Source organism: Megascapheus bottae, chromosome 6, assembly GCF_031878675.1.
Source record: "Megascapheus bottae isolate mThoBot1 chromosome 6, mThoBot2.hap1, whole genome shotgun sequence".
Classification (NCBI taxonomy): Eukaryota; Metazoa; Chordata; class Mammalia; order Rodentia; family Geomyidae; genus Megascapheus; species Megascapheus bottae.
Window position 1 is genome coordinate 14,972,811 of NC_143514.1, and position 23,424 is coordinate 14,996,234.

The window sequence follows — 23,424 nt, forward strand, 5'->3', positions numbered from 1 at the left end:
AGTGTTTAAAATCATAACTGGGCCTTTTCTAAAGGCTTAGTGAAGATATTTAGATACTGAATATTTCATTGGTAGAGGAAATCAACTGGATTGGTCATTGTGTTGCTTATTCAAAAGGAAATACCAGAAATATTTGTACATTAATAAATCAGCTAAGTTAAATTAGATCTAGGTTTGACTGTCATGCAATTTTAGCATCAGTTATTTAATACAGTACAAATTAAACAATAAAAGAAAATGTATATGAACTTCAAAAGGGAGGTGGGTTATAGCTTCCTTTGCTCTGATAAGTAAATTATTAGAATTTCCAAGGCCACTTAGATTATATTCCTGGGAGATTTTATGAATGTTCTCCACCTGTTGGGTAACACTATGATAATCTTTTCCAGATTATGAATAAACACTTTGTACTCTACATATGTACTCATGTAAATGTTGACTTTGTAAACAATGACCTTTCTCAGGAATATAAATAGTTGCTAAGAAAGAACCCTAACTGCTCCACAGCAAAATGAAGTTCTTTCTGTTGCTTTCAGCCATTGGGCTCTGCTGGGCTCAGTATTATCCCAATACTAAACCAGGACGAACAGCTATAGTCCACCTGTTTGAGTGGCGCTGGGTGGATATTGCCAAGGAATGTGAGAGGTACTTAAGTCCCAAGGGATTTGGAGGGGTGCAGGTGAGTGTTGCCCAGAGATGTTATGAACCTTATTCTGGTTACAGAAGTTGGTACTCTATCAAGTTTTAGTGAACTAGAACACTTTGTTACTTTACTTGGAAGTATTGTAAGATGGTTTTCTGAAGAATAAAATTTTCAGTAAGGGAACATTTTGTTTGAAGACATGACCAGCAGAAGTTTAATATGAAATGCATAATCAAGGGATTAGAAAGTAGGAACCTGAAGATATAGAGAGATTCAGAAAGGATTTCAGACTGTCAGGCAACTATGAAGAGTATTTACTGATGCAGAAGAAGTCATAATCAGGATTTGTTAATCTTGTTTTATTTATAGGTTTCCCCACCAAATGAAAACATTGTAGTGAACAACCCTCCAAGACCTTGGTGGGAAAGATACCAACCTATCAGCTACAAAATCTGCACGAGATCTGGAAATGAAAATGAGTTCAGAGACATGGTGACAAGGTGTAACAATGTTGGGGTGAGTGAAATTTAGTTTTCTTCAGAATTATCATTCAGGAAAGAATTTTATCTATTCTTACTGTATGGAATATTTTGCATGTATTTGTTTCTCCTATTTTAATTCATATTTTATAGCTGAAAAAATAATATCCCTTCTCATGTTTTTGTCCCCATTTCCCTCCCCTCTTCCAATTGTCTTTTTTTCCTCCTTTCCCATTCCTATTTCAAATAAACAAGTAAGTATATATACAATATACCAGGGAATAAAGTCAGCTATACTAAGAATATGAGATCAATCATAAGGGCAAAAAAGAGAAGAATATGACAGTACATTAAAAAAATCACACAACATAAAGCTCATGTTTCCATATCTTATCAATCCTTTCAATTACTCTCATCCTATATGACCTTTTGTACTTAGGCTTTGAGCTATTGTAATCCTCTGCTAGGAAAGTGCTAGATGTTTACTAATTACTACAAATGAGGGAAAACATTGAGCCTATATGCCTTTGGGCTTGGCTTACTTCACCTAATATGATTTTTTCCAAGTCTTTTCATTTCCTGATCAATGGGCCATTCTTTAGTGTGGCAGCACAGAATTCCATAGAATTGTATGTAAGTACCACATCTTCTTGACCCAGTCATCTACTGAGGGACATCTGGGTTGGTTTCATATCTTCCCTATGGTAAATGGTGCTACAATGAATATTGTTGCGTTAGTGGCTTCAGTATGCCCTGTTACTGGACATTTGGGTAAATGCCAAGGAGAGGAATTGCTGAGTCATAGTGGAGATCTATGTTTGGTCTTTTGAGGAATGGCTGTACTGCTTTCCATAGTGGTTGAACGAGTTAACACTCCCACAAACAGTGTAGTAGTGATCCCTTCTGACCACATCCCCACAAGCTTCTGTTGTTATTAGATTTCTTGATACTGGCCATTCTAACTGGAGAAAGGTGGAATCTCAAAATTGTTTTGAATTGCATTTCTTTTGTATGTTCATAGGCCATTCTTATTTATTCTTCAGAGTATTCTCTCTTTAAATCTTTAGTCAAACTTTTAATGGACTGGTTGCTTCTTTGAAGATTGTTTTTGAGAGATTCAATATTTTTATTTAGCAATACACACATTTTCTTATATTCTGTAGAGGATTTAGCAAATCTAGCCACAATAGTTGTCAGTTTAATGTGGTTAGTGTGTCCACATACTATTCCCTGGTCTTCTCCCTTATATTGGTGCAATGGTAAACAGTGCCTCCAATGAGGATCATAACAACAGACCAGCTGACAAAAGCAGGGAAGAGGCTCACTGCTTCCATCTGCTTTTTACACACTGATATTAAAAAACACTGGTTTTCTTGTCTGTACTGATAGTGTCTGCTCAAAAACAGCTCTTTCCATTTATTCATATTTATGTTACCTCTGACCTTTCTCTGTTCATGACTTATGATGGTGTCCTCATAACTACCAAGAATGACTTCAGGACTTCATTTCCTATTACTCTTGCTTCTTTGGAAAATTAAATGAGGGAATGTTAACCAAAGACTGCTTTGGGGAATTATTGATATCTTGCTTCAGTTAATTCAATACAGCCTTACCTTTATGTCTAAAGTGAAGCTGAAATAATCTTTGCCTTCAGGTGAGAATTTATGTGGATGCTGTCATTAATCACATGTGTGGTGCAGGAGGTGGTGCAGGAACAAGTAGTACTTGTGGAAGCTACTACAATGCTAACAACAGGGACTTTCCTGCAGTTCCATACTCTGGCTGGGATTTCAACGATGGTAAATGTACCACTTCAAATGGTGAGATTCAAAACTACAACAATGCTAATGAGGTTAGTTTGCTTGTTTTTTAATTAATTAGAATAAATAACTATGTGGGCCTTGACTAACACAGGTATATTTGATTGAACATTATTTAAAACACTGTATATCATGTAACAAATATGGTAGCTGAATGTATTGCATCCAATGAAGAATTTCCATAGGTATAGAAGAGCTTCCTGCAAAGTTCTGGCTTCACTTGGCAGCATGCCTAGAATTGGCTACTCTTATCCTGCATCAGACACAAACACATATATGCATGTATACACATCTGCTCCCACATGGGTTCAAATATGTGCAAAGAGGAAACACATCTGCAGTAGAATGTCATTATAGCCAACAGATCATGTTTTATTGAAACAAGCACATTTTTTTCCTCCAACAGGTCAGAAACTGCAAACTGACTGGTCTTCTTGACCTTGCACTTGAAAAGGATTATGTTCGTACCAAGATTGCAGACTACCTGAACAATCTCATTAGCATTGGAGTGGCAGGGTTCAGACTGGATGCAGCTAAGCACATGTGGCCTGGAGATATTAAGGCTATTTTGAACAAGCTGAATAATCTGAACACCAAATGGTTTGATGCAGGAAGCAAGCCCTTTATTTTCCAAGAGGTACAGCAATGTGTACATCATCATAAAATATCATGTCAGAAAAGTAAAAACAGATACATGTAAATATGTATTTTGGGACTTCATGATCGAATCTCTGTGTAAAACCGGATTCTTTCATTTTATTGTATTTGGGTAAAGTACATAAAATCACTTCTATAGGTGTCTTTTTGAATGATCAATTTTTACTCTTTTAATGAGGAATCTGTAGATAACTTCATGGAGTTTGAAATATCATTCAGCTATTTTTGTCTTAAGCCAGTCCTGGTTTGAATCTTGTCTAAAGCACTATTAGCTGTAAAGTTGTTCCTTAAAGAGTCAACCTGTCTGTGGAAGAATTCTCTCATGGTCAAATTAGTTGCCGGGTGGCTTGTAGAAGGAATTATTAATAATTAATAATAATTGGCCTGACAGTAAATGCCAGCTGAAAAACATCAGCGATTGTTATTATGATGCATATACACAATCATTTTAGATCAATATTGTCAGTCATCCAATCATCATTTCATTAGATTCCTTTCAAAATTGTACCAAACAGTTTATGAGAAATCAAGAACTGGATATGAATTAAAACATTTTTTACTATGTCACTTATATAAATTGGTTTATCATATAATATTTAAAATTTTTCTGAGAAAACCTATGTTTGTCTTTCAATTTCTTATGTTTTCCTAGGTCATTGATCTGGGAGGTGAAGCAATTTCAAGCAGTGAGTACTTTGGAAATGGCCGCGTGACAGAATTCAAATTTGGCGCCAAGCTGGGTACAGTGATCCGCAAGTGGAATGGAGAGAAGATGGCTTACCTAAAGTATATATAATTTCATTTGTCATTTGAATTATTTTACATGTTTGTTAGTTCACTTATTCCAGTACTTGCTATCTTCTTAGAGCCTGCTGATTTAGACAATTAAGTAGATAACAATGTTACTGTTCCTTAGTTCTCAGTGAACCTCATTTCATTTGTTATATCAATCACAAGGAAATATTGTTGAATCTAAAAAGAGTACCTTAAATATTTTTATCTCTATATGATGGTGTTTAAGCTTTCATTATATGCTTACATTTTCTCTTTTTGTGTTCATGTTTTTAAATTTGCATAAATTTCTTTCAGTACTTTAAGAAAGGAGAGTTAGTTCAACTTGTCAGTTTATGAAGAGAATGTAGACTGTTTATATATTTTTTTCATATATTTTTTATTGTAATTAATGGAAGGGTTACATGATATTTGCCAGATAGATGGTGCATTGATTCCCATACATTGGTACCCTTTCACATGTCTTGGTCCAATGGGGACTGTTTATTTTTGTCTCTCCAAAGCCATCCTATTGTTTGTTAAAAACAATTTATTACTAATAGCACTCTATTAATTTTAACCACCTAATTATAGTAAAACAGTAGTTATGCCCTACTCTTTAATTAATTAATTAATTTGGTATTATGAAACATTATTTTTTGAAATCTAGTTTTTATGTCTCATCTATTATATGTAAAGTTTTATGACTTTTGACGCTTTTAGATTTTATCTCAAGCACTATTAGCTGTAAAGTTGTTCCTTAAAGAGTCAACCTGTCTGTGGAAGAATTCTCTCATGGTCAAATTAGTTGCCGGGTGGCTTGTAGAAGGAATTATTAATAATTAATAATTGGAAGTTTTTTTCCAATTATAAATTCTTCTATTATTCACAAAAATGGAAGCCATCCAACCATCTACAAGAGCATGGAAATTGTGTGCAGATTATTTCATGTTCATACACACACACACACACACACACACACACACACACACTTTGAAAATCCTCTTGATTTCATTTGGTTAGGAGCTCAGCTTGCTAAGTACAGTCTGAAAACAGAGTGGATCAGATTACTCCATCTGTTGCACACACACACATATTTCTATTTTAAATAGGAACTGGGGAGAAGGCTGGGGCTTTGTGCCCTCTGACAGAGCCCTGGTATTTGTGGACAACCATGACAATCAGCGAGGCCACGGGGCTGGAGGAGCATCCATCCTTACTTTCTGGGATGCCAGGTAGGAAAGAATATCTTCTACTTCCTGTGATCCTGCCTTTAGAGATGATCATACTCACTCACTTACCTTCCATCAAACATTATCTTGTAACTTTCAGACTGTATAAAGTGGCTGTTGGATTCATGCTTGCTCATCCTTATGGCTTTACACGAGTAATGTCAAGCTATCGTTGGGACAGAAACTTTCAGAATGGAAAAGTAAGTTTTACAGTTAGGAAAACATCATTCTCTGATCTCCACATTTGGTGACCACATTATGTACTGATTAGGTGTCTATTTAAGTGTCAACATAATGGTAAACATTCATTTAATAATGTAAAATTTATGAAATACCTAAATTTTAACTTTCTTATTTTCACAGAAGTAAAATGCTTATAAAACAATTAGTATTGTTTTGGGATATTATATGCAAAACATTATCACATACTTTTCATTCATTTCTTTAAATAGCCAAATAAAGTCTCTTGTTTACAGATGCATTCATTGAGGCACAAAGAGCTAGATATGTTGATTTGATTGTGAAAGAAATGATTTTGAAAAAACTGCATTACTCTACTAATCCTAAGTACAATGCTGTCATTATTTCACTGACATTGATTTGTTTATGGTGGTAAGAGGAAATAAGTATTTGGAAAGAAAATTGTAGGATAAACGCTTATTACTATTTTTAAAAACTGTCTCTAGATAGACTTAAAGATAATACTGAGTAAGGAAATAAGAACAATGTAGAATATCCGAGTTATAATTGAAGATGCAGCAGGGACACATGTTGCAAAGGTGTCTGGGTTGATATAGTGGAAAAGAAGAGGCTAGCTAACACATGTCTATTATAGTGACAATTTTCTGTTCTCTAATTAAGGATGTCAATGACTGGATTGGGCCACCCAACAATAATGGAGCTATCAAAGAAGTCACCATTAACGCTGACACCACCTGCGGCAATGGCTGGGTCTGTGAGCATCGCTGGCGTCAAATCAGGTGGGAATGTGTACTTACTTAATGATAATTCTGGGTAGTAACCTTCCCTAGTATTTGATTTCATCTTCTGAAGTTGAAGGATGCCTCATTTATTTGTAGGAACATGGTTGCCTTTCGAAATGTTGTTGATGGCCAGCCTTTTACCAACTGGTGGGATAATGGGAGCAACCAAGTAGCTTTTGGAAGAGGAAACAGAGGATTCATTGTCTTCAACAATGATGATTGGTAAGTGGCTTCTAATAAGAATGCAACTTTATACTAATTTTTTCATTTTTTGTGTGTATCTATTGACATTTGGAATTTCGCTGAGATATTTTCTTCTACACATAATAAAAGAGGTAAGTTTTTCTACCATTTGCATTTTTGGTATGGGAAAACCAAATTACTTTCAGAACAGCAGCTTTGTATTTTACTCTGTACATTTTCATAGAAATGATTTTTTGGGGGGCCGGGAGTTTGGCCTAGTGATAGAGTGCTTGCCTAGCATGCATGAAGACCCGGGTTCGGTTCCTCCTTACCCCACATACATAGCAAAAAGCCAGAAGTGGTGCTGAGGCTCAAGTGGTAGAGCTCTAGCCTTGAGAAAGTCCAAGGACAGTGCTCAGGCCCTGAGCTCAAGCCCAGGACTGGCAAAAAAAAAAAAGAAATGATTTTTTGGTCTAGTTCAAATTATTCCTGGTGTTATAGAAATAATTTTTCTTTTTGTTGAATAGAAACAAATCCAAAACTTAATCATTATTTTCATGAAGCCAAAATAAAGCCAATTTAAAGTTAAATATATCTATATATACTATATACTTATTTATATATAATATAAATACTTTGTTTCCACTCAATTTTTTCCACTTTCATTGTTTGTTGTAAAGAGCTAGTAACTCCTATATTAAAGAACTAGTAACTCCTTAACTAACACCACAGATGATAGTTCTTTACAGTTCACAGTTGCTAGATCTTTAATATTAATATTGACCTCATAAATCTTCCAGATCTATTGTATAGCTCTGTGTGTTTGAGTTTTCTATACATTGAGTTCTCATCTGCTTGGAATTCTTCATCACAATGTTTTAGAGAGAGCCTATTCTTTTCTGTGTATTGAATTTACATAACATGTTAAACTCTGTTTTCCAGGTCATTGTCAACATCTTTGCAAACTGGCCTTCCTGCTGGGACCTATTGTGACATCATTTCTGGAGATAAAGTCAATGGCAATTGCACAGGAATCAAAATCTATGTCGGCAATGATGGCAGAGCTCAGTTTTCCATCAGCAACTCTGCTGAGGACCCATTTATTGCCATTCATGTGGAATCTAAATTATAAAATCCAAATTAATTAAATCCTTAGGAGCAATAAACTTGTGTATATCTCAATTCTTTTATTTTTGTGAAAAGTTTTCTTTTAAATGTTTATACACAGCTTCAATTCAATTCCACATATCAGCTTGTGGCTACATTTTGATGAATATAACCCTTTTGATCATTTTCACCCAAATTCTTTTCTTCATATGAATCTTTCCTACAATATTCTTCATTTGGGCTTCAGATTTCTTGACTCTATTTCTAAACTTTTACAAAATAGTTAGGGGAAAAACTAGACCTCCTGAGTAAAGGTCTAAACTTCTTGAGTAAAAATCCAGAAACACAGGTCAAAGAGAGGGAATACATAAAACTTAAAAGTTTCTGCATGGTAAAAGATATAGCTAGCAAACGCAATAGAAATATCCCAGAATGGGACAAGATTTTTCCAACCATATATCAGACAATGGACTAATATCCAAAATATACTTAGATCCCAAAAAATTAAGTCTCCAAAATCCATCCCTAAAGAAACAACAACCCAGTTAATAATTGGGCTAATCACTTATGGAGATGCTTCTTACAAAAAAACAACAAATACAGCCAATAGGCACATCTCAGGCCATAAAGAAAATGAAAATCAAAACAAGGCTGAGATTCTACCTCACCATTATTGAAATTACTATTACAAAGAAATCTGCCAAACACTAGTGACTCATGCCTGTAATCCTAGCTACACAGAAAGCTGAGACCTGGGTTCGAAGCCATCCCAGGCACAAAAGACTGTAAGACTCTTATCTCCAGTTAGCCACCAGAAAACCAGAAGTGGTATTGTGGCTCAAGTGGTAGAGCATTAACCTTGAGCTGAAGAGTTCTGCCCAGGCCCAGAGTTCAAGCCCCACCACTGACAAAAAAAAAAAAAGACCAAACAATAACAAATGCTAGTGAGTGTTCAACCCAATGGAAATCACATTCTTGCACACTATCACACTGTTGGGAATGTAAGCTTGTTGACCTGCCCTGGAAAACAGTGTTCTCAAAAAACTAAATGTAGAACTACCTATGACACAAGAATTCCACTTCTGGGCATTTATCTAAGAATACACTAAAGCCTCCAACAAAACAGTGTTTGTTGGTGTTTGTTGCAGCTTTGTTTATCATAGTACAGATATGGGATCTGCCTAATGTTCCTAAATGGAAGAATAGATCAGGAAAATTAGTCATTTATGTACAATGGAATTCAACTCATCCAACTGGATGATGGATATGATATGATATGTTACCATTCATAAAAAATATTTCAAAATATTTTGGAAAAAAATTATGTTAAGTGAAGCAAGTCAGACCTAGAGAAATACAGGTTTCATGGATTCCCTCAGGAAAGGGAGCTGGAATGTGCTTAATAACTCTATAAGTAAACAGAACTATGTACATAGCATGAGAGTGGTTATAAATGAATTAATTGAAGTAAAATAGACTCTACAGACGGTGCAAATTGTATAATCCTTTAGAACTACTAAGTCAAAATCCAACAAAATAAGTACCAGGAAAAGGGTACTCAAAGGCTCGGAGTTTGGCCCAGTGGTAGAGTGTTTGCCTAGCATACAGGAAGACCCAGGCTTGATTCCTTGATACCACATACATTCCAAAAAGCTGTAAGTGGAGTTGTGGCTCAAGTGGTAGAGCTCTAGCTTTAAGAAAAGTTTACAACTGGCAAAAAAAGGAAATGAGTGCTCAAAAACGTGGGCAGGTATGGGGGAAACAGCTTAGAAATATGAATGGGGAAGGGAGTAGAATGTAGACAAGGATGTATTGTATATGGCACAGAATGGAGGAAAAGGTAACAGCAGCAGCAACAACAAAACTCTGTTTCCTTTTCTTGGAGTTCATTTAGAAAAATATTATGTTATATGATCATATGCACATAGATATTGAGCCTTTGTGATCCTATCTTATGAATATCCTTCTTTGGTCTTACTGTATGAATATTCAGGTACCTGCATAATTTATCATAATACAGTATTTTTTTCTTTTACCAATCGATGTGTTTATTCATTGGTATATTCTAGTTACCACAATGAGGGAAACCATATAACCTACGTTATTTTTTAACTCGAGGACTTTACTGGATGTTCTTAAACTCGTCTGCCTGGCAAGAATGAAGTCTCGAATTTCTTGAGTTCAAACTCTCAGTTTGCCAAATGATTACGATGATGATAATGATGATGATATGATGACGATGAATAAAAATACTGTTCCCTGTAATTTCTGCTTTTTTCTGGTAGACATCTTCATTTTAGACTGAATAATCTGCTTGTGCTCACAAACTCTTTGTCTCAACTCACCTTTAAAGTTGACAAATGCAAATTTATTGACAAATACAAATTTATCATTTTTAACTTGTAAATGAAAATTTAATTATGCATGATGATAATTGTTACTATGAGTACTTGTTTTCATCTTCACCGAGAAGTTAAGACACCCAGCAGTTTTGCAGAGAGAATTTATAAATAAAATAAAATAAAATATTAATTACAAATAAGACTTAAATTCCAAATGTCAACTGCTAACAAGATTTTGCAAGCAAGATTGTGCTATAAACTCTAGGGATATAGTAAAATGCATTTCAAACTTATTATATCTAGTATGGCATTATTTTTCTAGTATTGTTTTGAGAACAGTTGACTTACCAAGAACATAGTGCATGAAAATTTGGACTATTTCTATGATTTAAAAATCCTGAAAAGATGACAGGGTGCTACCACCCCAATATTTGACTTTCCCACCATTGTCATCACCTAAGAAAACAAAAACAACCAAAATTAATTAAATCATATTATCCAAAATTTAGAATATTACCATCTTGTCTTTAAAAAAGTAAACTGAAATATTTTAATTATTTTGAAGATGATGGGAAAATTAGAGATCATTTGGTTTAAAAAAACAACTTTCTTCTGTTTATGTTTACCTTCTCAAGTTTCCTCAATATACTGATGTAAGAGAAAGTGTAGAAATATAACAGAGGTAGCTTCCAATTTACTTCATCAAACAATAAAGGTTTAGAAGAATGCATTTAAGAGCTTCAATGAAAGCTATACTTTAAAAAAAAAACAGGTAAGTTGAATTTTAACAGAGTTTTGAAGGCATTTTGTGTGAATTTGAACAGGTGGACAAATACACAGTGTGTTTGCTAATGTTTTCCTTGAACATAATCTTAGAACAATAAAAGTGTAGCTCACAGATGATCTGTACATACTTTTTTGAGGAAGAAGTAAATATGTTGAGAGTGCAGAGAGAGGTACAAATAGTCATTTAGACTTGAATGCAAGTAAAAATTGATTTTCCTGATTATTGCACATATACAAAATGCAACTCATTTATTTTTTGCTATTGATTTAAATAATTTTTGAGTGATAAAATTCTCATGGTAAAGAATACCATTACGCTATATTGTGGTGGCTCGCACTTGTAATCCTAACTACTTAGGAGGTTGAGATCTGAGGATCAGGCTGGAAGTCATGAGACGTATCTGTAATTAAAAAAAAAATAACCTGGGCATGTAAAAGAAATGCAATTCAAAACAACTCTAAAATCCCACTTCACTCCAATTAGAATGGCCAGGATCAAGAAATCTAATAAAAACAGATGCTGGAGGGGATGTGGCCAAGAGGAATCACTACTACACTGTTGGTGGGAGTGCAAACACATTCAATCACTATGGAAAACAGTATGGCAGTTCCTCAAAAGACTAAACATAGAACTCCCCTATAACCCAGCAATTCCACTACTACTACTTGGCATTTACCCAATCATCCAGAAACAAGAACATACTATATCCACCAGCACAACAATGTTCATTGCAGCACTATTTACCATACAAAGATATGGAACCAACTCGGATGACCCTCAGTTGATGAGTGGATCAACAAGATGTGATATTTTATACACAATGGAATTCTATGCTGCTGTCAGAAAGAATGACATTGCCCCATTTGTAAGGAAATGGAAAGACTTAGAAAAAAATCATATTAAGTGAAGTAAGCCAAACTCAATGGAACTTAGGCTCAATGGTTTCCCTCATTTTTCATAATCAGTAGAAACCTTGGGCTTTCATAGCAGAGATTTACAATAGAACAAAACCTAGATACATAAGGCCATATAGAATGATGCTAAATGAAAGGACCTCCAGGATATAGAAACAAAAGCCATATAATGAGTGATTATTATACTTAATGTACAATGTTATCTCTCATCTCTTTTGTTCTCCCTTGATTATCTCATATTGTTACAGTATTACACCTGGTTATCTGATATATTGTATACATGCTTGATTGGTTATTTGAAATTGGATAGGGAAGGCAGGAAAATAAGATGAGGGGTGGCGGGGGAGAGAGGGAAATGGGGACTAAGACATGAGAAAAGGTATCAATGTATGTGAAGTAATACACCTTTCTATCTGGTGAATATAATATAACCCTTCTATTAGTTACAATAAAAATATATGAAAAAAAAAGTAACCTGGCATGTGCTCCATAGGTAAACAAACATAGTTCAGGATTTGCAATGAACCTAAAAGTAACTTTTAAATCTGAGAGTCATTAAGATAATTCCAAAATCAGACATTTCTATGATCCAAGTATTTTCATTCTACTAAAATTCATATGTCAAACTTCAACCCTCAGAGATAATGGTATTAGGAGAGAGAGCTTGTTGAAGCAATTGGTACAGAACACTACTGTCTTAATCTAAGAAACTTAGAGAGAGATCATTAACGCCCCCCCCCACACACACACCGATACTGGAGCTTGGAATAAGTATCTCCCAAACTTGCATAAATTTTCAACCTTAAGGCAAGCACTCTATCATTTGAGCCATAGCTCTACTTCTGAATTATTTTTTTTTGGTTAATTGGAGATAAGAATTGCACAGATGTTTGAGCTGGCTTTGAAGTTTATCTTCAGATCTCTTCTTCCTGACCACCTTGGATTACAGATGTGAGCCACCAGTGTTGAGCCCTTGTAAATGTTTGATGCAGCAATTATGAAGTCACTATAGTTGGGACTTAAATTGTATGTTACCTCTGAAGAGATGGTTTTGGAAGATACAGGATATAGCTCTGGGGAATGGAGTTCTTTATGGCCTCCTTAAAGCTTAATTGATGTTTGGTACAAAACTTTAAAACAACAATAATTTGCACATTCTTTTTTCCCATATATTTTTATTGTAATTAAGAGAAGGGTTACATTGTATTCACTAGATAAAAGGTGCATTACTTCACAAATATTGATGCCCTTTCTCATGTCTTGTTCCCCATTTCCCTTCCCCCACTCCCGCCCTTCATCTTGTTTTCCCCCTTCTCTATCCTATTTCAAATAACCAAATAATCATACAGACCAAGGTGAAATACTGTAACAATATGAGATAACCAAGGGACAGCAAAAGAGATGAGAAATAACATAGAATTTTAAGGACAACAAGCACTGATTATATGGCTTTTGGTTCTATATCCTGGAGGTCCTTTCATTTAGTGTTATACTATATGGCCTTATGCATCTAGGTTTTCTTCTATTGTAAATCTCAATTTGCACATTCTTTTAGTATCACTTTACAACAATTGTACTCGTTTTGTTGGGAGAAATAATTGTGCTATTTATCGAAAACCTAGTTAAGTACCAGAAGAACCATTTGGAGGTAGGAAGCCTAGAACTCAGGTTACTGCTATAAACAAATTTGAAATTTCTCTTCCATAAAAAATAGCTCTATTGAGTGAACCTCAAAGCTCTCTGACTACACAGTGGGAAATAGAGACAGTTAAATGACTTGAGGAATTAAGGAGAGGAACATTCTTATTTACATTTTTGTATTATTAATTGCAACAATAATTGCAGCAAATATTGTTTAGAGGCACAAAAAAGCTAAGATTTCCTTGTCAGGTACAATTATGTACACAAAATTTTAAATTTATTTTACCAGAGAAAGACTACTTTCTAACAAATTCAAATGTGTCATTTGTTCCATAACTGTATAAATAATATTAAAATGCTTTGATATTGGAGATTTGGAAGATTGCATCAAGAATTCAACACTTCATTAAGGAGATGGTAGGAATTATTAGACTTTACTTCCTACTACCAACATTATGACAAAGCCTTATCCAGCTGCTCTAGAAGTGCTGCTCAAGGCAAATTGAAATCTCACAGTACTACAAGGAGGTTAAAATTATAGAGAATCAGATACAAACAGATTTGTAAAATAAGGCCATTCCTGACATAATCAGAGACATAAAGCAAAAAGCTGAATAATTGGTAAGAATTAGTATGTGTCTCAGATAAAGTATATGCCCTGCCCAATATGGAGGCCCTTGCTGATTCCCAGAGTTTTTCTCTGCATTCACTTAGAAGCTGACATACAAATTAAGGTAAATTCAGGGCCGGGAGTTTGTCCTAGTGGTTGAGTGCTTGCCTAGCATACACGAAGACCCAGGCTCCATTCCTCAGTACCACATACATAGAAAAAAAGCCAGAAGTGGTGCTGAGGCTCAAGTGGTAGAGCTCTAGCCTTGAGAAAGTCCAAGGACAATACTCAGGCCCTGAGCTCAAGCCCAGGACTGGCAAACAAACAAACAAACAAACAAACAAATTAAGGTAAATTCAAGGGATGCCTACTGATTTTGACTTCCTGTCTTCCAGAAAACTCATTGGAGTAAAATCCAAACAGGCTTATATTACTTAGCGGATTAATAGAGTGTAGTCTTTATTCTAGCAAAAGGGGATTTGGAATTTTAATATATGGCAGCATGTTTAGTTTGAGAAAAATAAATCACTTATTCTGGAGCCAGTAGATGCTCATAGAATTAAATAATCCACATTATGTATTTTACATGTTCCTGAGTCAGAAATGTCAGTCATTTCATGGCACCCAGGAAAATGCTGAAATGCTACCAATTAAGTACAGTTTTCTTACCACCCTTGTCCTAGATTTTATTGCTTTGTGATGAATATTAAGCCAGTAGAAATATTGAGTAAGGTCAAATATTGAATAAGGTCAGTGTAATGAGGAAGGTTAGAAGGGCTAGGACTTAGAAAACTCTGTTCCATGTAATTGGAACTGTGAATCATGAACAGATCAGGAAAATACATGTTCGCATTTTGTGAAGATTTTGAAGGCAAACTCTTATTGGAGAAGCTGTCAAAATTTCCAAAGGGAAACATATCTTGAATTTTTTAAGAAAAGTGCTTTAAAAATGTACTATCACGGCCAGGAGTTTGGCCTAGTGGTTAAAGTGCTTGTCTAGCATGCATGAAGACCTGGGTTTGATTCCTCAGTACCACATACATAGAAAAAAAAAGCCGGAAGTGGTGCTGAGCCTCAAGTGGTAGAGCTCTAGCCTTGAGAAAGTCCAAGGACAGTGCTCAGGCCCTGAGCTCAAACCCAGGACTGGCAAAAAAAAAAAAATGTACTATCACACAGATAATAATTTATTTATTTTAATAAATGCTATGGTAATTTAAAAAAATTAAAAAAATATTACCAATGACACTTCTTTATTCTTCAAATTGCTATTTCCTTGTAAGGGAAACTTAAAATCTTAACATCTCCTCTGCTCTCTGTTATGAAGTGGATTTTAATTAGTTGAACACAATAAAGAGAGAATAATTGCAAGGAAAATGTATGTCCTCCTTTGATATTATTATGTAGCCTTCGAAAATAAGCTTATTCATAAAAGCAGTTCAATAATACTGTAAATATTCCTTTTTGTTCTTTCTTTTTCTTTGTTGCTAGTCTTGGGGGTTGAACTCTATGTAGGAGCACTGTCCCTGAGGTCCTTTTGCTCAAGTATAGCATTCTCACCACTTGAATTGCTGGGGCCTACCGGCAGCAAATTGGGGTTCCTGAAATAGGGGCCAGGGCCTGGAAAAAATAGAAGAGAGACAAACACATGGGGTCCGGGAGGTCTGCTGCCCAGGTAAAAACTGCAGCCTTGTTTATTGTCAACTCCAGGCTTATATCCCTTCTTGAAACCAGGGAACTTCCAGCTGTTACATTCATATGGTAAATCTCAGGTCATTTAAACAGAATAAGGCCATAAAACAATAAGACAATAAAGCCATTGTCTGATGCAAATCAAGGTACAATTTGATTCCACTCTGGCTCCCAACATTGAATCACAGAGCCACTTCTGCCTTTTTCTGAGTAGCTTACTGGAATTACAAGTCTCACAGTCTTTTTCAGGCCATTGATCCATAATCCTCAGATGTTAGCCTCCTGAGTAGCTTGGATTATAGGTGTGAACCACCTTTGCCCAGCTGGAATATTCAATTTTTTTTTTTGCCAGTCCTGGGCTTGAGCTCAGGGCCTGAGCACTGTCCTTGTACTTTCTCAAGGCTAGAGCTCTACCACTTGAGCCTCAGCACCACTTCCGGCTTTTTTCTATGTATGTGGTACCAAGGAATCGAACCTGGGTCTTCATGCATGCTAGGCAAGCACTCTACCACTAGGCCAAACTCCTGGCCGAATATTCAATTTTTATCATAGCAACCAACATATGTGCTCCAGGTTGGGCATAACTGAATAGAATTTAGTCTCTCCTATATGATTGTGTAGTTCTGGATAATTTAAAACTTTTCTATACTGATTAGCTAATGCTAGGTAATAGCACCTAACTTACAGAAAAGTTGTGGGAGTAGAGTCAAATGAAAATCACTAATGAATGTGCAACAAATTATAGTAGTTATTCAGATCAAATGTTATCTTGACTGACAAGAAAAGTAATGAAATTATATAAATTCCAGTGAATACAAGCCTAATTAAATAAATATTAAAAATATAGTGACATTCAGTAGCAAGTAGATAAGTATATATTTTTCTATATCAATCTAAAATCTATCTGTCTGTCTATGTATCCATGCATCATCTTTTTTTTGTGGGTCATGGGGCATGAACAAGCCTCGGCATTGTCCCTAAGCTCTTCAGCTCAAGATTACCACCCTACCTTTGGAAAAAGCCCCTCTACCCGTTTTCTAGAGGTTAATTGGAAATAAGAGTCTTAGGAACTTTTGTGCCTTCGATGGCTTTAAACCTTGATCCTCAGATCTCAGCCTCCTTAATAGCTAGATTACAAGCATGAGCCATAGCACTTGGCTATGTATTATTTTTGTGTGTGTGCTAGTCCTGTGGCTTGAACTTTGGCCACCCTTCCTCACCCCGCCCTTTTCCTCTCTCAAGTCTGAAGCTCTACCACTTGATCCATGATCCATCTCCTCTTTTCTGGTTTTTTAGTTGTTAGAGACATGAGTTTTGAGATCTTTTCTGACCTAGTTGGCTTTGAGCTTCAATTCTCAAAGTTCAGCTTTCTGAGTATCTAAGGTTATAGTTGTGAGCCACTAGGATCTGATTGACTAGGAAAAAATGATTTTTTAATCTGTCTGTCTGTCTGTCTGTCTATCTTCCTATCTTCTTTCTAGTGGATTGAGGGTTTTGAACTCAGGACTGGAACACTGTCACTGTGATTTTTTTTTTTTTTTTGTTTAAGGCTTACAACTCTATCACTTTGCACCACAGCTCCAATTATATTTTTGTTTTTGTTTTTGTTTTCCTGGTGGTAAATCAGAGATCAGAATCACAAGTACTTCCAGCTCAGTCTGACTTCAAACTGAACCTCAGATCTCAGTTTCCTGAGTAGCTAGGATTATAGGTGTGGACCACCAGCATCTGCTGCCTAAGGGTTTTATATATTTAAGCTTTGTAAAATTCCTAGGTGAATTGAAACAGAGAGCTTAAGTTCTCATAATTCCATTTAAATGCTCCACAACCTGTCAGAGGAAGTAGTACAGCATGATTTATAATAACTTTAAGAGATTTGAAGCCTGGCTATGAATATATCTAATCACACTAAATGTGACTTTAAAATCTACTTTTTGCTCTTACCTGAAAGGTAATACAGAAGAAAGTGATTTGTCTTGATATATGATGCTAGTGTATATTCAGACATTTGATATATTTAGGTAACTGCAAAAGGGAAGAGGAAAAATCATAGAAGCTGTTGTACATAAAAACTACTCTAAAAGAAAACTGCTTTTGTTTTTGTTGTTGCTGCTGGATATTTTTATTATGTGACAGAAAAGTCAGTTGCAGTAGTTGACTGTATCTATTGAATTTTAGATAATTGTAGATCGAAACAAGCATCTGAACTTTTGGTGAGGCAGGGTTTAATGACATAATGATTGTATTATGTAACCTATGGGTTTCCTCTTAGTAACCTCAAACTTATGATTTTTCAGGTGAGGAATCAATTATTTGAAAAAAAAATTAACACATGACAAGTGGGGGTAATAAATGCAGAGCTCCAATATGAAATGCAGAGCTCCTTGTATGAAAACATACAAGGCTGAAATATTAGCATATTTAGCTACAGGGATCATTTTTAAGAAGCATAGAACCAGTGGATTTTATAAGACTTTTAAATATCTTTGACTAAAAATAGGAAAAAAATAGTGTTATTCCTGATGAGATATTTTACTGAAAATAGATGTCAGAGTTCATGAAGTTCATTCTCCCATATAAAACCAAAAATTTATCACTAAGACTTGTTGCCAAATCTTGAGAGAGGGAGGATCAATTATCTCAGAATAAATTAGTATAGTTATGAAGCTATTTATAAGTTCTCTTTTTCAAGTAAGTATTTTTATTATTTAAAGGCTTAGAGATTGGTAGTCAACTGAATTTATGAAGAACAAAAGAGTTAAATAAATTCAATTGAACTTTTGTTGTGATTCATTACAGTCATTTCAAAAAGCAAAGTTTCTCAAAGTATAAGTTTGGGAAAAGGCAGCTTTGTAACAACTTTACAAAAAGGATAAATAGATATTGCATTAGTCAAGTTTACATTACCATCTCAAAATATAAAGGCTCTGAAGTAGTCTAGATCTTGAAAAGTTTTATTATCTAACCATTTTGGAAGCTGACAAGTTCAGATGGTATGGCTCAGACCACTTTGTAATATGACATAAAGGACTATGTGAGAATATGACAGATACTCAAAAGTAAAAATACAGAGAAGCTGAGTGGGTCTGGGTTTCAGCTTTTATAATAATCCTCCCAGGAGATGCATAAGAAATGCTTAGTCCCCTTTTAGGACAAAAATGCTTTCCTGGAAACTAATTGGAGTTCAGAAGTGTGTGTGTGTGTGTGTGTGTGTGTGTGTGTGTGTGTGTGTGTACTGGTATTCTCAAAAAAGTTCATACTCTGCACATCACCTCTTCAAGGTTAGAGCAAGTTCCCCATCACCACAGAAGAGACCAAAACATGTGGATCCTTTGGGAAGAAATAATACCTAAACCATAGATGATAGAGATAGATGATGATGATGATGATGATGATGATGATGAAGACAGACATGATAGATTAGATAGATAGATAGATAGATAGATAGATAGATAGATATACAGATAAGTGATAGGTGAAAAATAATTGATGGAAGATGTATTATAGATAGATGATATATAGAAAATCAGGTAGCTACAAAACAAAAAACTAAAAGGAAAGTTATTAATGGCACGCTATATTTCCATGGGTACTACTGATGTTGTCTTTGTTTTCCCACATGCTATCATTTTTTTCTAGTAGAGAGATTGCTTTATGTTTATTTTCATTATCCTATGTATTTGCATCATCCAGAATATACTCAAGAGATAATGAAAACAGTGTCATTTCAACTGGGTAAATTTAATATGAAATATAACTAATATTAAAAGGAAGCTCATTATTGTTTTTATCATTGGGTTAATGTAGAGAGGGATTACAGTTACATTCACCAGGTAGTAGGTGCATTAATTCTCACACATTGTTACCCCTTGTCATGGTTTTTGTCACCCACCCCTCCCAAACATCTTGTTTCCCCCCTTCCCTTTCCAATATCAAATAAATAAATAAGCATATATACAATATACCAGGTAACAAAGTCAGATAAAGTAACAATATGAGACTAATCAAAAGGGCAACAAAAGAGAAGAGAAATGACATACTAAATTAAGAACAACAATCACACAAGATAAACTCTTGTTTCAGTATCCTAGAGTTCCTTTTATTTAGTCTCACCCTATATGACCTTATGTACCTAGGTTTTGAGTTATTGTAACCCTTTGCTAGGAGAGTCCTAGATATGTACTGACTATTACAAATGAGGGGAACCATTGAGCCTATATTCCTTTGGGTCTGGCTTGCTTCACTTAATATGATTTTTTTCTAAGTCTTTCCATTGCCTTACAAATGGGGCGGTATCATTCTTTCTGATAGCAGCATAGAATACCATTGTGTATAAATACCGTATCGTGTTCATTCACTCATCAACTGAGGGTCATCTAGATTGGCTCCCTATCTTTGCTATGGTAAACAGTGCTGCATTGACCATTATTGTGCTAGTGGCTTTAGTATGTCCTTGTTTCTGGATATTTGGATAAATGCCAAAGAATGGGTCATAGGGGAGTTCTATGTTTAGTCTTTTGAGGCACCATCTTAATGCTTTCCATAGTGGTTGAATGAGTTTGCACTTCCACCAACAGTGCAGTAGTGATCCCTCCTGGCCACATCCCCATCAGCATCTGTTGTTACTAATTTCTTTTTTTTCTTTAAAATTTTTTTATTGTGATTAATAAAAGGTTTACATCATATTCACCAGATAGAAGGTGCATTGTTGGGAGCCAGAGTAGAATCAAATTGTACCTTGATTTGCATCAGACCATGGCTTTATTGTCCTACTGTTTTATGGCCTTATTCTGTTTAAATTACCTGAGATTTACCATATGAATGTAACAGTTGGAAGTTCCCTGGTTTCAAGAAGGGAGAAGCTGGAGTTGAATAAAGGAGGCAGTCTTTACTTGGGCTGCAGATATCCCGGACCCGGTGTATCTGTCTCTCTTCTATTTTTTCCTAGTCCTTGCCCCCTATTTCAGGAACCCCAATCTGTGAACCCTGGTTTGCTGTCGGCTGGCCCTGGCAGTGCATAACTTCACAAACACTGATACCCTTTCTCATGACATGGTCCCCATTTCCCTCCCCTCCTCCACCCCGCTCATCTTGATTTCCCCCTTCCCTACCCAATTTCAATTAACCAATCAAGCACATCATGCTGTTCTTACTGAAGTGAGGTGGAATCTCAAATTTGTTTTGATTTGCATTTCTTTTATGGCCAGAGATGTTGAGCATTTCTTCATGTGTCTATAGGTCATTCTTATTTTTTCTTCAGAGAAGTATCTCTTTAAGTCTTTGGCCCATTTTTTAATGAAATGCTGGTTTCTTTGATGATTTGTTTTGGAGAGATTCAAATTTTTTAGCTCTCAATATATTTTAGAGATGAGGCCTTTGTCTGTTGTATGGGTAGTGAAGATCTTCTCCCATTCTGTCGGCTTTCTATTTAACTTGCTAGCTATCCCCTTTGCCATACAGAAACCCTGCAGTTTAATGCTATCCCAGTTGTCCAAACTTTCTTTAATATGCTGTGTTTCTGGGTCTTTATTAAGAAAGTTTCAGCCTGTGCCAAGGAGACCTAGTGTATCTCCTATTTCTTTTTTTAAAGTTTTCAGCGTATCTGCTTTTACCTCCAGGTCTTTGATCCATTTGGAGTTAATCCTGGTACATGGTGACAAAGAAAGATCCAACTTTAGTTTTCTGCAGGTGCTTAACCAGTTTTGCCAGCACCTCTTGTTGAAGAGGCTATTTTTCTTCCATTCTATTTTTTTTGGCTTCCTTCTCAAAGATTAGGTGGCCATAGATCTGTAGGTTGATTTCCTGGTCTTCAGTTCTATTGCATTGGTCCTTAGGCCAAGCTCCTCTGTTTACTATAGCTCTGTAATAGAGTCTAAAGTTTGATATTGATATATCTACAGCGCTGTTCTTTTTGCTAAGAATTATTTTTGATATATGGGTCTTCTATTATTCCAAATGAATTTTTGGATTGCTTCTTCCATTTCCTTAAAGAATGACATTGGGATATTGCATTGAATTTGTAGATGGCCCTTGGCAAGTTTGCCATTTTCACAATGTTAATTCTTCCAATCCAGGAGCATGAAAGGTTTAAGTTTTCATTTCCTTTACATTCTTAGTTAATTCCTAAGTACTTTATTTTCTTTGAGGCTATTGCAAAAGGAGTTGCTTTCCAGATTGCTGCCTCAATCCTCTCCTTGGTGGCTTATAGGAAGGTGGTTGATTTGTTTTTACCATTATCCTTGGACTTTCTCAAGGCCAGAGCTCTGGCACTTGAACCTCAGCATCACTTCTGGCTATTTTCTATGTGTGTCATGCCAAGGAATGAAACCTGGGTCTTCGTGCATGCTTGGCAAGTACTGTATCACTAGGCAATACTCCCGGCCCTGGAAGGTGATTGATTTTTGAAGGTTAATTTTGTACCCTGCTACCTTGCAAAAGTTTTGAATCAGCTCAAGTAACTTGGGAGAGAAGTCTATAGGGTTCCTTAAGTAGAGAATCAGGTTTCACTTCCTATTTCCCTATTTGGATCCCCTTTATGCTTGCTTCTTACCTTATTGCTCTGGTTAGGAATTCTAATACTATGTTAAAGTGGAGTGGAGAGAGTGGGCATCCTTGTCTTGTACCTGATTTTAGAGGAAATGGCTTCAACTTTTTGCCATTAAGTATAATGCTAGCTGTGGATTTGTCATACATGGCCTTTATAATACTGAGGGATATTCCATGGATTCCTAGTTTCTCCAGAGCTTTTAGCATAAAGGGGTGTTGTATCTTGTCAAATGCCTTTTCTGCATCTATTGAGATAATCATGTGATTCTTGTCCTTGCTCCTGTTGATGTGTTGAATTATATTAATTGACTTGATAATGTTGAACCAGCTTTGCCTCCCTGTGATGACTCCTGTTTGATCATAGTGTATAAGTTTTTTGGTGAGCTGCTGAAGACCATTGGTCAGTATTTTGTTGAAAAGTTTTGGATCAATATTCATCAAGGAAATGGTTCTAGAGTTCTGTTTTTTTTTTTTTTTCTTTTTTTTTTGATGAGTCCCTCTCTGGTTATGTTGGCTTCGTAGAATGAGTTTGGCAAAGAGCCTTCGCTTTCAACTTTATTGAAGAGCTTGAGGAGTGTGAGCTCTGCTTTGAAGGCCTTAAAGAATTCAGCTGTGAATCCATCAGGCTCTGGTCTTCTCTTGGATGGGAGATCTCTTATTGCCGTTTCTATTTCAGTACTTGAAATAGGTCTGTTTACTTGGATTAGGTCTTCTTGGTTCAGTTTGGATATGTTAATACTGGCTAGAAATTCATCCGTCTCTTCTAGATTCTCAAATTTTTTGGCATAAAGGTTTGAAAAGTATTCCTTATGGTGCTCTGTATCTTGGTATTTTCTGTCCGATATTTCCATTGTATTCCATGATTTGGTTTATTTGGATGTGAAGGCAGTGCACTATTAAGGAGTGTAGGGCTAATGGGTTAACCATGGTAGAAAGTGCTTTTGTGATGGTCGTACTGCCATGGTGATGGAAGTTTGAATTCTGAAGAAACATATTATAGGGGACTTTTCCATATGGCCT

General features: G+C 35.6%; 1 protein-coding gene across 1 annotated transcript; it reads left to right on the top strand.

The window, feature by feature from the left end:
• The first annotated feature begins 508 nt into the window (after window positions 1–508).
• On the top strand, window positions 509–7,950 carry LOC150061412 (pancreatic alpha-amylase 2a5). The gene is made up of 10 exons (XM_090333685.1): window positions 509–679; window positions 1,013–1,159; window positions 2,777–2,974; window positions 3,349–3,579; window positions 4,252–4,385; window positions 5,483–5,605; window positions 5,703–5,802; window positions 6,464–6,582; window positions 6,682–6,807; window positions 7,711–7,950. Exons 1-10 carry the CDS (start codon window positions 512–514, stop codon window positions 7,898–7,900), a joined length of 1,536 nt encoding a protein of 511 aa, XP_090189811.1. The 5' UTR covers window positions 509–511; the 3' UTR covers window positions 7,901–7,950.
• The last annotated feature ends 15,474 nt before the right edge of the window (window positions 7,951–23,424 follow it).

Bases quoted from the DNA above. Each gene is read 5' to 3' on its own strand.
- LOC150061412 (XM_090333685.1), top strand. From the start codon at position 512: ATGAAGTTCTTTCTGTTGCTTTCAGCCATTGGGCTCTGCTGGGCTCAG. The intron at 1,160-2,776 runs GTGAGTGAAATT...CTTTGCCTTCAG, and splicing joins CAAGGTGTAACAATGTTGGG to GTGAGAATTTATGTGGATGC. The intron at 3,580-4,251 runs GTACAGCAATGT...ATGTTTTCCTAG, and splicing joins AGCCCTTTATTTTCCAAGAG to GTCATTGATCTGGGAGGTGA.